The sequence below is a fragment of the Solea solea genome, chromosome 5 (genome assembly GCF_958295425.1).
Source record: "Solea solea chromosome 5, fSolSol10.1, whole genome shotgun sequence".
Taxonomy (NCBI): domain Eukaryota; kingdom Metazoa; phylum Chordata; class Actinopteri; order Pleuronectiformes; family Soleidae; genus Solea; species Solea solea.
The window spans coordinates 10,670,976-10,685,673 of NC_081138.1; the positions used below are offsets into that span (position 1 = coordinate 10,670,976).

A 14,698-nucleotide genomic window follows, 5' to 3' on the forward strand; every position below is an offset into this window, starting at 1 on the left:
GTGATCATGAAATTCTGTGGCAAGGATGGCCCCTTATCAACAACAAAAAGGAGAGCAGCATATGTGAATAAAAACTTCACAGCGGTTAAACCAGTGGAGTACATTATTGAAAGAGGAAAGAAATCTAGTGCTGTACATGTTCCTTTGCATCCAATGCTACAAAAGATGTTGAATAGGGCAGATATTTTGGACAAAGCTCTTCTTGAGTACATGAGTACAGTTCATACAGAGATGGCTCATACTGTAATGACCTCCTTAAAGGGGAGGAATTCAAAATTGCTGTTGGACTTTATACAGATGATTTTGAAGTGTCCAATCCTTTAGGAACATCTAGAAAGAAACACAAAATGAGTGCAGTCTATTGGGTGATAGCTAATGTGCCATCAAAATACAGATCCACACTCCACTACATTCAGCTGGCTGTTTTGTGTAAAACCACTGATGTAAAACAATTTGGCTACGCTAAAATTCTCCACCCTCTCATTCACGATCTGGCTTCTTTGGAGAAACATGGTGTATATGTTGAGAAGTTGGGAGAATGTGTCAAAGGTACAGTTTTTTATGTGGCTGCTGATAACCTGGCTGCTCATTCTCTGGCAGGATTCTTCGAAAGCTTACGTGGACAGATTCTGCAGGTTCTGTATGGCGACGAGAGGCAAGATGCAAGCCAAGGAGCTAAATTCAGGTGCATTTGAACCCTGCACTATAGACACTCACAACAAGCAGGTGCAGGAGGTAAAGCAGGATTCCACTGTGGCAAAACTGTATGGTGTGAAAAGAGGGTGTGTATTGACTGACACTGTCACAATCCCACTATCCTCCACTGTTATTATTCTTGTAGTTTTCCTCCGTGCTGCTCTCTCTCTCTCTCTCTCCCCTCTCTGCAGGAGGCGTGGCTGACCTATTTCCACTGATGACGCTGGTGATCAGCAACACCTGCCGTGGCTCATCCTCACCTACTCCTGATGAGCAATCAGGAGGCTTCTTAAGCCTTTGCCGTCCCAGTCACCAGTGTCAGATTGTTTTTGCTCAACCAGTGGTAACTCCTATGACTTCTGCTGTGAGTTCTGAAACTCTGACTTCCAAATCAATCAAATCAAATCATATCACTTTTATTGTCATTAAGCTTGTTCTGACTCCTATCAGTGTCAGTTGTTAATGTCATGCAGTGACACCTAGTGGTGATTTAAATCATTGCGTTTTAAGGAGATCAACAGGCACATGCAGACTGAGTGCTCCACCACCAGAGTTATCTGTCTATCCTTGGAGTAGATCCATCAGTGAGTATGGTCACTCATAGTTGTTTATGTTGTTAAAAAATGTGTAGAGGTTCTACTACTGTTGCTAGGAGCTTTGTTTTCTGTTAGGGTCGGGCTAATGCTAATCGCTAACGCTAATCGCGATGCTAACCGCTAGCAGGGGTTTAGCTGGGCTAATTATATGTTAGTTAGCACAGACTGTTAAGCCTTATTTATAATTTACACCCTGTTTTATTTAGCTCATGTTCTTTAAGTGAAGACATTTTTAAATAATTAAATTTTTTAAAAGAAAAAAAAAAAGAAAACAACCAGGATTTCAGTAAAGGAAACACTTAACTTGGAGTCAAGCCTACTGAGTCTTATTCTTGATGTTCGCTATCTGTCTAACAATACAGTTTGTATCAGCCAGGACAGAATAGTAAAATGATGCCCACACAGCGGGAAAAGACAGCAAAATAACTTTGTGAATACCACTCAGAAGCATAAACCTTCAGACTCAATCAAGATAAATTGCAAAGATGAGCGATAACCATGAAGGCACACGTCAGTCTCAGATGCAGACTAGGTCCAGAGTCTCCTCTTCTCTCAAGTCCTCCAGAAACTCTAATCTGACATCTGTCAGTGCCGCTGCGACGAGGGCTAGGGCCAAGGCAGAGGCAGCAAAAATAAAGGTGTCTTACGCAGATAAGGAGGCAGCCATCATGAAAGAAAAGGTTTCGATAGAGGCAAATCTTCATGTATTGCAGCAAGAGAATGAAGCTGCAGCAGCATCAAAAGAGGCAGCAATATATGAAGAGGCAGCAGCAGCTGAACAGATGGAAAGAGACCCTCTTGGTGAGCTTCAGGATTTGTCTTTTGAAAATCCAACAAAACGCACCAGAGACTATATAGAAACTCAACCATTTGAACAACAGGCTCACCAGGAGCTTCATGATGCTATGCCACAGCAGCCAATCCAACAGAATAAAACCCTAAGGTTCCCATGCCCTACCAACGGTGCACAAAATACAGTGTACAGATCACTTAAGCAGGAAGATAACTACAAACACAGTGCAGATGAGCGCTATGCACCTGCATCCACCCACAGGGCCCCCTGTATCCCAAACAAATACCCAGCCGCGACCTCACATGCACCTGATCAGGTCCAGCACAAGATACACTCGCTTTCAACTCCTCAGACTGACCTAGCCCAGTATCTGGTGAGAAAGGAAATGGTTAGCTCTGGGCTCCTTGCCTTTGATGGCCGTCCAGAAAACTATTGGGCATGGAAATCGTCTTTCCTAGCAGCCACAAAGGAGCTAAATTTATCCAACCAGGAAGAGCTTAACCTCCTTGTGAAATGGCTTGGGCCGGTGTCATCAGTACAAGCCAAGTGGTTAAGGTCAGTGCATGTTAACAATCCTAGAGCAGGTGTGTATATGATTTGGCAGTGCTTAGAGGAAATGTATGGAAGCCCAGAGGTTATAGAAAATGCCCTACTAGGAAGACTAGAGGGTTTCCCAGTCATCTCTAACAGAGACACACACAAGCTTGTGGAATTAGGTGACTGGGGTGTCAATCCCATTGTGGAAAAGCTTCCTTTCTCCCTCAGACAACGCTGGATAGGGCAGGGATCCAAATACAAGGAGGATTTTCATGTCCCCTTCCCACCATTCAGCTTTTTTGTCCACTTTGTATGTTGCCAGGCCAAAACCCGCAATGACCCCAGTTTTGCTTTTAGCCTCTCCTCTACCCCAAGCCATGCCAAAGTTGAAAGGTCACCAAAGCACCTCCCCAGAACAACTGTGACAGTCAGAAAAACGGCAGTCACTGCTGCAACTACCACTACACAGGCTAATGCAGCTGCAAAGGATGAACCAGACAAGCAGTGTCCTATACATAATAAACCACACCCGCTATCAAAATGCCGTGGGTTTCGAGGGAGACATCTTGATGAGAGGAAAACATACTTGAAGGAGAATTCAATCTGTTTTCGATGTTGTGTCAGCACCAAGCACATGGCTAAAGATTGCAGGGCAACACTCAAATATAAGGAATGTGAAAGCGACAGACACATTTCAGCGATGCATCCTGGTCCGGCCCCTTGGTCGCTTGGTGAGGCGTTTCAGCACACATCCGAGGACGAGCAAAGCGGGGAGCGTGAAGAGCGAACACCCCCTATAGTCACGTCCAAGTGTACAGAAATGTGTGGTGGCTCCCCCAAGGCCAGATCCTGCTCAAAAATCTGCTTGGTCAAGGTTTATCACGTCGACAATCCAAGTAAGACTCACCGGGTGTATGCAGTACTAGATGACCCAAGCAACCGGTCGTTAGTAAAATCACAATTCTTCGATCTGCTTGACGTTAACAGCAGTGCATCCCCCTATACTCTTAAAACATGCTCAGGCTCAGTTGAGACTGCAGGGCGGAGAGCAAGTAACATCATAGTGGAGTCACTCAACGGTAAAATCAAGGTGAATCTTCCTACTCTGCTAGAATGTAACAACCTACCTGACGACAGATCAGAGATTCCAACACCTGAGTGCACTAAATACTTTCCTCATCTCACTCCAGTGGCTGATAAGATCCCTCCTCTTGACACTATTGCTCCTATTCTCCTCCTTATAGGCAGAGACATTATGAGCTTGCATAAGGTGCGTGAACAGTGTAACGGGCCTCATAACTCACCATACGCCCAGCGCCTTGACCTTGGCTGGGTCATAGTCGGAGAGTTATGCTTGAGTGGTCCGCATGGTCCCATCAGAATTTGAAACTTCAATATGATCTGTTCCTGAGAATTCACACATGACGTATGACTTGTATTCCATGATCAAAAGCATGCGAGTGACTGGACATAATAATAACATATGTTTTTTTTTTTACCAGCATCAGTCCAATAGAGCTTGTTGGTCACCCAGTCAATCGCCAAACCTGCTGGGCTCTCCAGACTGGTGTCCACTACCAAATACAAAAAACAGTCAGAAACCATGTGAATTCTCCCATTCTAATTCCCATATAACTTGTAGTTATTTATTGTAAATTGTGAAGTCCAACACACATACGACAGAAAAATGTGAAAACAACAACACTAACAAAGAGAATGTCACTACTTAGCTATTATATGGCTACTTCCCATCTTCCAATGAATCAAGAGTGATGTCTTCTTCACTTAAATATTATTGCAGTACACTGTTGTGAAAATCAATTCAATCACTTTTAAGTTTGAATTATAAAATCCAACATGATTCACTAAACTGCATGTGCATCAGTTTTCTCCGGGTTCTCAGTCCAAAAACAATATGGGATATTAGGTAAATTGGACACTCTATATTGACCATAGGTGTGATTGTGAGAGTCGGTGGTTGTCTATGTATGTGGTCCTGTGATGGACTGGCAAGCTGTCCAGGGTGTACCCCGCCTATTGCCCTATGTCCGAGATTGGCACAGCAACCCCCACGACCCTCATGTGGAGGATAAAGCGATAGAAGAACGATGGACGGATGGATTCACTAAACTGCATCTACCACCGCGTATTGTATATCAGCCCCAGCAGATGGAAGTGTTGTATAAATCCTTCTTCATCCTGCTCCTGTGCTCTATATTCTGGGACAAATAGTGGGACCTCAGTGTCGAGTTCAGTCAGTCTGGTGGTCACTGACCTCTTGCTTGGTGCCGTTCCACAGTGCTCTGTTGATAGAGTCAGTGGTGACGTCTGTCCAATAGATGTAGCCATCTTTGGCGTCCCAGTCTAGAGCCACAGCGTTGTGTACGTCAGCCAGAGGGATGACATCATCGGACATATCCTCTGTATCAAAGCTGATTCGTCGGATGTCCGTCCTTTGGGCAAAAAGCAGGAACTTATCAAGACCCGATTAAAGACCAAAGGTCTTCTGTCAGTCTTCTAGCTTTAACAATGGGGTCAACAGTGAACACAACAAAACAGCACTAACACACAGACAACTAGCAACTCTTAAAGGGTGAATCCAAAACACTCATTTATATTAGTAAGTCATAAACAGTAATTTAATTTTCACATAGTACAACTGTCTAAATTATAAAGTAAGTAACTTGTAATTCTAGTGCACTTATTTTAAGTACCACTGACAACCAGCACCTTAGCTGTCATGTTTGTCAGGAAGACTAAATGCATGTTATGATATTATTAATTTAACAAGAGCACCTACAGTCATCTCTTTTTGATTTAAAACATTCTTGAAAATGTAGAGATCAATGCTGAAACTTTACTGATTAATTGTGAGTATAAATTCAATGACCTGAGCTAAAATATATTTGTGAGGGCTGTATATGCAATACCATCATCTTCACATACAATATGCATTTGATGAGTAAATATATAACATGAATTAATAACAAAGATCAAATGTGATGTGTTTTGCAGGACTCACCGTTAGCACAGTTGAAGTGGTCCACCTTCTTGAATCCAGTAGGGCAGGCACAGGTGAATGTCTTGTTGCTGGGGAGACACAGGTGGCTGCAGCCTCCATTGTTGGTGCCACAGCGAAGTAAAGAATGTTATGGATCCTTTTTTTTTTTTTTTAGTTCATTTAAATGCCACAGAATACATCTGGATTTCACTCAGGGTCAGAAGACTCTTTGCTTTGTTTAACTGATGCAGAGGTCAAGTCTGTTCATGATATGAACTAACATGAGCTAACGTGATCATAGCAGTTGTTTACATATCTCCAGGCGCAAATGCTAAAGCTAATGCTAATGAGGCACTCGGGGAGCTACACGATGCCATCAGTGAGCTTCTGACCAAACACCCAGACAGCTTTGTTGTGGTCGCAGGGGACTTTAACCACACAAGTTTAAAGAAGGTGCTCCCAAAGTTCAAGCAAATTGTGGACTTTAAAACCAGAGGAGAGAACATTCTGGACTTGGTGTATACAAATACCCCAGACGCATACAAGGCCCCACCACGCCCTCACCTCGGCCGTTCGGACCACCTTTCTGTAATGCTGGTGCCCTCCTACAAACCCCTACTAAAGCGAAGCAGACCAGTGAAAATACAAACCAGGACTTGGCCAGAGGGCGCAGTTTCGGCACTTAAGGACTGCTTTGCATGTACGGACTGGGGGGTATTCAAGACGGGAGCCTCCCAGGGAGTTCAGATTGACATTCATGAGTATGCTGAGGCGGTAACCGGCTACTTCGCTAAGGGCACAGAGGATGTTACTGTACTGAAGACTTTCACTGCACGTGGCAACCACAAACCATGGATGACTTCAGAGGTGCGCTCGCTACTGACAGCCCGTGATGCAGCCTTCAGGAAGGGGGACAAGACTGCTCTCCGTTCAGCTAGGTCTGCGCTCTCCAAAGGGATCAAGGCAGCGAAGCGTACCTACGCTGAAGGAATCCAGGGTCACCTCTGTGACACAGGGAACACCAGACGGATGTGGCAGGGGGTCCAAGCGCTGACGGATTACAAGTCCAAGCAGGCGGTCGACGACGCTTCTCTACCAGACAGGCTCAACAACTTCTTTGCACATTTCGAAGCACCACACCCTACAACCAGAGGGAGGCACGGCCCTTCTCCAACTGCTGCGGGGCCAGCGCTCATCAGGGAAAACCCTCATGAGGGTCAACCCACGGAAAGCGGCAGGCCCAGATAACATCCCGGGACGTGTGCTCAGAGACTGCACTGAAGAGCTGGCAGAGGTACTGACCGACATTTTCAACATCTCCCTCAGCCAGGCCATCGTCCCCAGGTGCTTCAAAACATCCACCATTGTACCTGTTGCGAAGAAACCAGTTGTATCCTGTCTAAACGACTACCGTCCCGTCGCACTGACATCTACTGTGATGAAGTGCTTCGAACGGCTCGTCAAATCACACATCACAGCCAGCCTCCCTGCAACACTTGATCCATACCAGTTTGCCTATCATCCAAACCGCTCCACAGAGGACGCAATATCCACCACCTTGCACTCCGTCATCACTCATCTGGACCATAGAGACACGTACGCCAGAGTCCTGTACATTGACTTCAGCTCAGCCTTTAACACGATTGTCCCCCAGAGACTAATGGAGAAACTTTTACAAAAACAGGGTGTCTGTTTTTGTATCCAACCTAAAGTGAGAGTGCGATGCAGTTGCTATAAGCTGCACTAAGTTTCCCTCACATCAAGCATGCTCACTGTTTTTCTGTCCACTGGTTTCTCCTGATAACAGACATGTCAATGGTGGTTAAATTTGACACCTCAGCTGATCTGATCCCAACTAATCTAACCAGTAAACCCCAACCGCCCCAAAAAAAAGTTAAGTTGGATACGGGTACCAAAAAGGTATTAGCACCAGTAATGGCATTGATTTAAATTAGAATGTTACTCAACCCTACTCACCTGTAGATATGATGTCTTCATGTCCTGTTCCATTGATGTTAGCTCTGCTGATTTTCTTGACAAATACACTTTTGCTGCGGGAAGCAAAACATAAGATGTGAGGATACAATTTGTCCTTTGCTTGTCTTTTTGAAACAGGCCTTTTTCAAAATCGGAGAAAATATACAAACCTTCTTTGGGGTCAACACTAATGGCGATGGTGTTTTTCATTGAACTATTCATAGCCAAAACCACATCAGCAAAGTACGGGATATCCAGAGAAACCATCCTGATGTCCGTTCTCCGTGCAAATATGAGGAAGCTGCTCATTCCTGCACAGACACACACATAACCATCAATTTTGTCAGAATAAACGCTGACATTTAGCCTTAATTTCATTGCTGTTCTTTTTTTCCTTTCATCTACAATAAAAACATTTTGCTGTCGGATTTGTGCCAAGTTAAAAAGACCAGTATATTTACATGGCGAATAGTATTATTTATTAATTAAAATTGTATATATTTTTTTTTAATTTATCCTTTTATTGGACCTAGTGGAAACTGCTATGTGATGACCCATCTGTTTTTGTTCTGTTCAAATCTGTTCACATTTTTGGTTGAACTTCTTTTGATAGGCAAACAGATGCAATTTCATACCTGGCATGCAGGTCTTTCCATCCGTTTGCATGTTGATTCCAGTGGGACAGGAACAGCTAGAGGTTTTGGGAGCAGGAGCCAGGAGACAGAGGTGACTGCAGCCTCCATTATTCATGGAACAAGGGTTACGCACTACAGATGGAGACACAAAAACAGACTCAGCTAATACACTACACTTCATACTTTCTAGGTCAGCTTAAAGGCACGTAATGGGACAACTAGGTCAAACAATAAGGAAACATACAATATTGTAGATAAAGACAGTGAAACCACTCAGAGGACAGGAAAGCCCCCACATATCAGTGATGTTTCAGTTTGGTATGCGCCCCCCAGGCTTTCTGTCCTCTCAGCCAAAGATCTGGGTTCAGTTTACCTGTAATCCTTCCAGTGTCAGCAAAGACACTTAATATGAGCTGAGAAAAGGTGGCAAAAATCCGAAAGGGATTTTTTTCTCTCTTTGTCTTTGTACTGAGAGACATGAAAAGCCCAGAACAGAACAGAAAATGTAAACAGGGGGATGATGCGGGGTGGGGTGTGGTGCTTTTGAAAATTTGAGGATTAAAAGGGGGCATTCTAATGGCGCATTTCCACTGGCTCCACTTGCCTAACCTTGCCACGGCACGGTTTAAGTAGTGTTTCCACTAGCATAGTACCTGGTACCAGGTATTATTTTTAGTATCTGCTCAGACGAGGTTCCAAAAGCGTGCGAGTAGGTACTATGCCATGATTGGTCAGACTGCTGGCCACTGACTGGCCAGAGTGTCGTCACAGGAAGAGACGTCCCACAAACAAATCAAGCCGAACAGCACCTAACTGCAGATCACTTAAAACTACTTAACAATCCTAAAAACGTGGGTTAATCTCCAACAACTACAGGAGTCTGGTGTTAAGTCACTAGTCACTCGTGTGTGTGTGTCGCATATAAAACAAAGTCACCGCAGTTTCACTCAGTCGTGCAGTGATGAATCCGACCACGTTAAGTAGGTACCTTTTTTTTTTAGTGGAGAGGCAACCTAATCGTGCCGTTTCGTGCCGAGGCGAGGAGAGCCGATGGAAATACGCCATAAGGCTAAGACAGTTCATAACGCACAATACACTTTTCTGAGCCAATCTCAATTTAAGACAGGTGTATATCAGTGGTGTAGTGTAGTCTACAGTAGTCAGTATACTGCCCCCCACCCCTCGCACACATCTGCACACACACACAAACTGTGACGGTGCTTCTCTGGTTAGACAATCATTAGGTAACAGGGAGGTAGATGATGTTATTACCTAACACAGAGACACTTTTGCTGAGAGTAAGAGAGAGCAGAGAGATGAGCGAAATGATACAGAAACAAAAGAAAAAATCCCAGCAACAGAACAATCAAGAACATAGACCATATAGTCCCAGAAGTTATTTTTATCTTGTGCGCACAAACCACTTGCAGACTGTTAAGAACATGGACACACACACCCTACCTGACTCTCGTTGTCTATGAAACATGTGAATGTCCATGAGGTTCTCCAGATTTTCAGCCAGTGTGTGTCTCCCCAAGGCAGTGAGCTTGTCAGCGCTCTGAATGCTCTTGGACTGCCAGTCTGTCCAGTAAAGCTTGTCTTCATGAACAGTCAGACCAAAGAGGTGAGGAAGCTGGCTGCCAATCAAAACCTGTGCACAATAACCACAGTGTTATCCAGGAAGATCAGTACATGTTCCTTAACTCCTGTCTATAGTGTTAGTTCCAAATAGACAGAACATCTAAAAAGGTCATCTTAATCCTCCAGCACCTGGACCACATCCTCCAGCACCTGGACTACATCCTCCAGCACCTGGACTCTGCAGGAACCTACGCCAGGATCCTGTTTGTGGATTTCAGCTCTGCCTTCAACACCATCATCCCGGCTCTGCTTCAGGAGAAGCTCTCCCAGCTGAGCGTGCCTGACTCCATCTGCAGGTGGATCACTGACCTCCTGTCTGACAGGAAGCAGCATGTGAAGCTGGGAAAACATGTCTCCGACTCACAGGTCATCAGCACCGGATCCCCCCAGGGCTGCGTTCTTTCTCCTCTGCTCTTGTCCCTGTACACAAACAGCTGCACCTCCAGTCACCAGTCCGTCAAGCTCCTGAAGTTCGCGGACGACACCACCCTCATCGGACTCATCTCTGATGGTGACGAGTCCGCCTACAGGTGGGAGGTTGTCCAGCTGGTCACTTGGTGCAACCGAAATAACCTAGAGTTCAATGCTCTAAAGACAGTGGAGATGGTCGTGGACTTCAGGAAGAACTCAGCCTCACCTGCACCCATCAACCTCTGTGACTCCACAGTTGACACTGTTCATTCCTTTCGCTTCCTGGGAACTATCATCACCCAGGACCTCAAGTGGGAGCTGAACATCAGCTCTCTCATCAAAAAAGCCCAGCAGAGGATGTACTTCCTGCGGCAGCTGAAGAAATTCAACCTGCCAAAGACAATGATGGTGCACTTCTACTCCTCCATCATTGAGTCCATCCTCACCTCCTCCATCACCATCTGGTACGCTGCTGCCACGGCCAAGGACAAGGGCAGACTGCAGCGTTTCATTCGGTCTGCAGAGAAGGTGATTGGCTGCAATCTTCCATCTCTCCAGGACCTGTTCTGGAGAGATGGACTCTGAGGCGTGCAGGAAAGATTATGGCTGATCCCTCCCACCCTGGACAGAAACTTTTTGAGTCACTCCCCTCTGGCAGGAGGCTGCGGTCCATAAGGACCAGAACCTCACGCCACAAGAACAGCTTTTTCCCGTCTGCTACTAGCCTTATCAACAAGGCCCGGAGGCCCCCCCCGACACTCTGACTCCTCACACTCCTCCTCTGCCTCTACATGTCACATTATCATTACATCCTTTTTATGCGTTACATTAACGTCATTACTGTGAACTTTGCACCTGGTGAATATTTCACTGTTACTCACTTCTGCCCAGCTGTACTGCTCTTTACTGCTCTTTCTGTAGTGCTCTTTTTCATCTTTAAAAAAAAAACAAAAAAAAAACATTTATATACTGTGTATATATACGTATACTGTTCACTTAACTTCTTAAAATTTTAAAATTTTGTATGCTTGTTATGCACCAATGACACCAGAACAAATTCCTTGTATGTGCAAATCGCACTTGGCAATAAAGCTCTTCTGATTCTGATTCTGATTAACCAAGGTTGAACAATAAATTACATTTTACCCAACGGGATAATTAAAATGGCAGCCTAATAATTTTAATAGTCCTTTACCTGTCTGTCAGAACCATCAAAGTTGCCAAATTCAATAGTCTTCATTCCAGCATCAGCCCAGTACAAGCGTTTGGTCTCGTAGTCAATGGCAAGCCCATTGGGCCAAGTCAGGTTAGATGAGATGATCACAATACGGTTAGAGGCATCCATTCCTGCACGCTCTATCTTTGGGTTGGCGTCCCAATCAGTACAGTACATGAAGCTGTGAAGAAGGAAAGAAGCAAATAAGAAATCATGACAATTAATGAGAATTTCACATGGAGTTAAAGTTTGAATCTTTAATATCTCACCCCCCGATCGGATCAACAACAATGTCCCTTGGGCGGTCCAGGTTCTCCCATATCAGAACAGTCCGCATGGTCCCATCAGAATGTGGAACTTCAATACGATCTGTTCCTGAGAATTCACACATGACGTATGACTTGTATTCCATGATCAAAAGCATGCGAGTGACTGGACATAATAATAACATATGTTTTTTTTTTACCAGCATCAGTCCAATAGAGCTTGTTGGTCACCCAGTCGCCTATTGCCCTATGTCCGAGATTGGCACAGCAACCCCCACGACCCTCATGTGGAGGATAAAGCGATAGAAGAACGATGGACGGATGGATTCACTAAACTGCATCTACCACCGTGTATTGTATATCAGCCGCAGCAGATGGAAGTGTTGTATAAATCCTTCTTCATCCTGCTCCTGTGCTCTATATTCTGGGACAAATGGTGGGACCTCAGTGTCGAGTTCAGTCAGAGTCTGGTGGTCACTGACCTCTTGCTTGGTGCCGTTCCACAGTGCTCTGTTGATAGAGTCAGTGGTGACGTCTGTCCAATAGATGTAGCCATCTTTGGCGTCCCAGTCTAGAGCCACAGCGTTGCGTACGTCAGCCAGAGGGATGACATCATCGGACATATCCTCTGTATCAAAGCTGATTCGTCGGATGTCCGTCCTTCGGGCAAAAAGCAGGAACTTATCAAGACCTGATTAAAGACCAAAGGTCTTCTGTCAGTCTTCTAGCTTTAACAATGGGGTCAACAGACACAACAAAACAGCACTAACACACAGACAACTAGCAACTCTTAAAGGGTGAATCCAAAACACTCATTTATATCAGTATGTCATATACAGTAATTTCATTTTCACATAGTACAACTGTCTAAATTATAATTATAATAATTATAAAGTAACTTGTAATTCTAGTGCACTTATTTTAAGTACCACTGACAACCAGCACCTTAGCTGTCATGTTTGTCAGGAAGACTAAATGCATGTTATGATATTATTAATTTAACAAGAGCACCTACAGTCATCTCTTTTTTGATTTAAAACATTCTTGAAAATGTAGAGATCAATGCTGAAACTTTACTGATTAATTGTGAGTATAAATTCAATGACCTGAGCTAAAATATATTTGTGAGGGCTGTATATGCAATACCATCATCTTCACATACAATATGCATTGTAAATATATAACATGAATTAATAACAAAGATCAAATGTGATGTGTTTTGCAGGACTCACCATTAGCACAGTTTAAGTGGTCCACCTTCTTGAATCCAGTGGGGCAGGCACAGGTGAATGTCTTGTTGCTGGGGAGACACAGGTGGCTGCAGCCTCCATTGTTGGTGCCACAGCGTCTGTTCATGATATGAACTATCATGAGTCATTTAATCTAAACCAAAACAAAAAGAATCATGACTGACCTCCCTTTGCCAAAAAGAGGCTGTTAGCAGTTCATATTAGTGTCAGGCTGTGTTTTAGCAGCATCATATCCAAAACCTTCTTTTGGCCTGAACTCAGGTTTAACATACTGTAGTGTGTTAACAAGAAACACAAGTCTGTGCGATCCTGCTGATAAAAACACCGCAATTTGCCATTTTGCCAGAGGCTCTAACACAATAGCAACAAATCATCTAAGGGGTCACCATTTCAGAAAACATTTTTCACTTCTGTGTGCAATGATACCCTTTTCAGAAGGTTCCTATTTTCTCAGTCAGTCCTCAGCCAGCTCATCTTCCACCCTCTAACCTTGAGCTTTTGCAATTCACTCTTCCACCTGCTGCAAGTTTGCTTCAGGCTGCAAACTTGGATGTTTGTAAAACTTGAAGTAAATTGACAACTTTCAAAGTAAATTACTATACTAATATTCAAATATAAACTTTGGTATACACGTTTTAAAAAAAGTTACTTTTTCTTTCTTCATTGTGAATACAAATCCACAGTTATGAATATGAATATACAGCTGTCACATTACTGTCAAAATACGTCCTGGGGCCCTAGGCATTGTGTATTGAGCAGAAGATTCACCGATTTCACACACTGCACATGTGTTCACAGCTAGCGCCGAGCTAGCACCAAGTTGAACTGGATAGAGCTCCGCCCCTTTGGCTCCATTCATTCCTATGAAGTATACCCTTAACCCTTACCTTACCCTTTCACGGATACTGTATGATAATAATCACTTGCTGTAAACTGTGAAAAAAACCTACGAAAAATACAGTGCATTGTTGTTTATTTGACATTGTCAAACTTATAGGTAATAATTAACATATTTTTAATTTTGTAGTTAAGAAATAATAATCGCCACGATTGATGAACAGTTCGTTTCTCTTTCCTGTGGAGACTGTATGCATCTGAGAGCTTACCTGTGTCTTTGACATGTTTTTTGGGACGTGTGCTTTTTATTGACACTCCAGTGTATAAGTGAATGAACGAACGTGAGTATCGCTCATATCAAAGTGTCAATGGCGGCGCGCATGAGTGCAGCAGCCGGACAGCTCTCCGTGTGCTGTGACTCTTTTTCTTCTCTTTCCGCACCCTCTGGTGCTACTTTGGTGAGCAGTAAGAAGTACAGTAGAGAGGAATTACTCCGGACTGGAATGCGCTATGGAAAGTCAAATCCCAAGCGGAGACTTGACCATAATATTCCACTGGAGATCGCACGACCGGGAAACAGCCCGTGGCTAACCAAGCCTGAGGCTAAACAAAGGACCAGGTGGCGCAGGAAGCGGGGCTGCCGAGCCGGCATCCAAGCTCGGCTACGAAGAGACCCGCACAGACCAGCGCTACCCAGCATTTTCCTCACGAACGCCATTTCACTGAACAACAAGTTCGACGAGCTATCGGCCACCATCGAGGCGCAGAAAACTGTACGGGACAGCTGCATCATCGCCGTGACAGAGACCTGGCTTCACTCGGGGGTAGCTAACGAGGCTATC

General features: G+C 44.3%; 2 protein-coding genes across 2 annotated transcripts; one reads left to right on the plus strand and one right to left on the minus strand.

Annotated features, from left to right (window-relative positions):
- The first annotated feature begins 862 nt into the window (after window positions 1–862).
- On the plus strand, window positions 863–7,777 carry LOC131459202 (uncharacterized). The gene is made up of 3 exons (XM_058628711.1): window positions 863–1,060; window positions 1,207–1,280; window positions 5,638–7,777. Exon 3 carries the CDS (start codon window positions 6,215–6,217, stop codon window positions 6,869–6,871), a length of 657 nt encoding a protein of 218 aa, XP_058484694.1. The 5' UTR covers window positions 863–1,060; window positions 1,207–1,280; window positions 5,638–6,214; the 3' UTR covers window positions 6,872–7,777.
- A 1,730-nt stretch (window positions 7,778–9,507) lies between these two features.
- Window positions 9,508–12,092, minus strand: LOC131459861 (low-density lipoprotein receptor-related protein 4-like). The gene is made up of 5 exons (XM_058629995.1): window positions 11,970–12,092; window positions 11,773–11,878; window positions 11,483–11,684; window positions 9,697–9,886; window positions 9,508–9,527 (listed from the first exon to the last, which is right to left on the minus strand). Exons 2-5 carry the CDS (start codon window positions 11,838–11,840, stop codon window positions 9,508–9,510), a joined length of 480 nt encoding a protein of 159 aa, XP_058485978.1. The 5' UTR covers window positions 11,841–11,878; window positions 11,970–12,092.
- Between the last annotated feature and the right edge of the window lie 2,606 nt (window positions 12,093–14,698).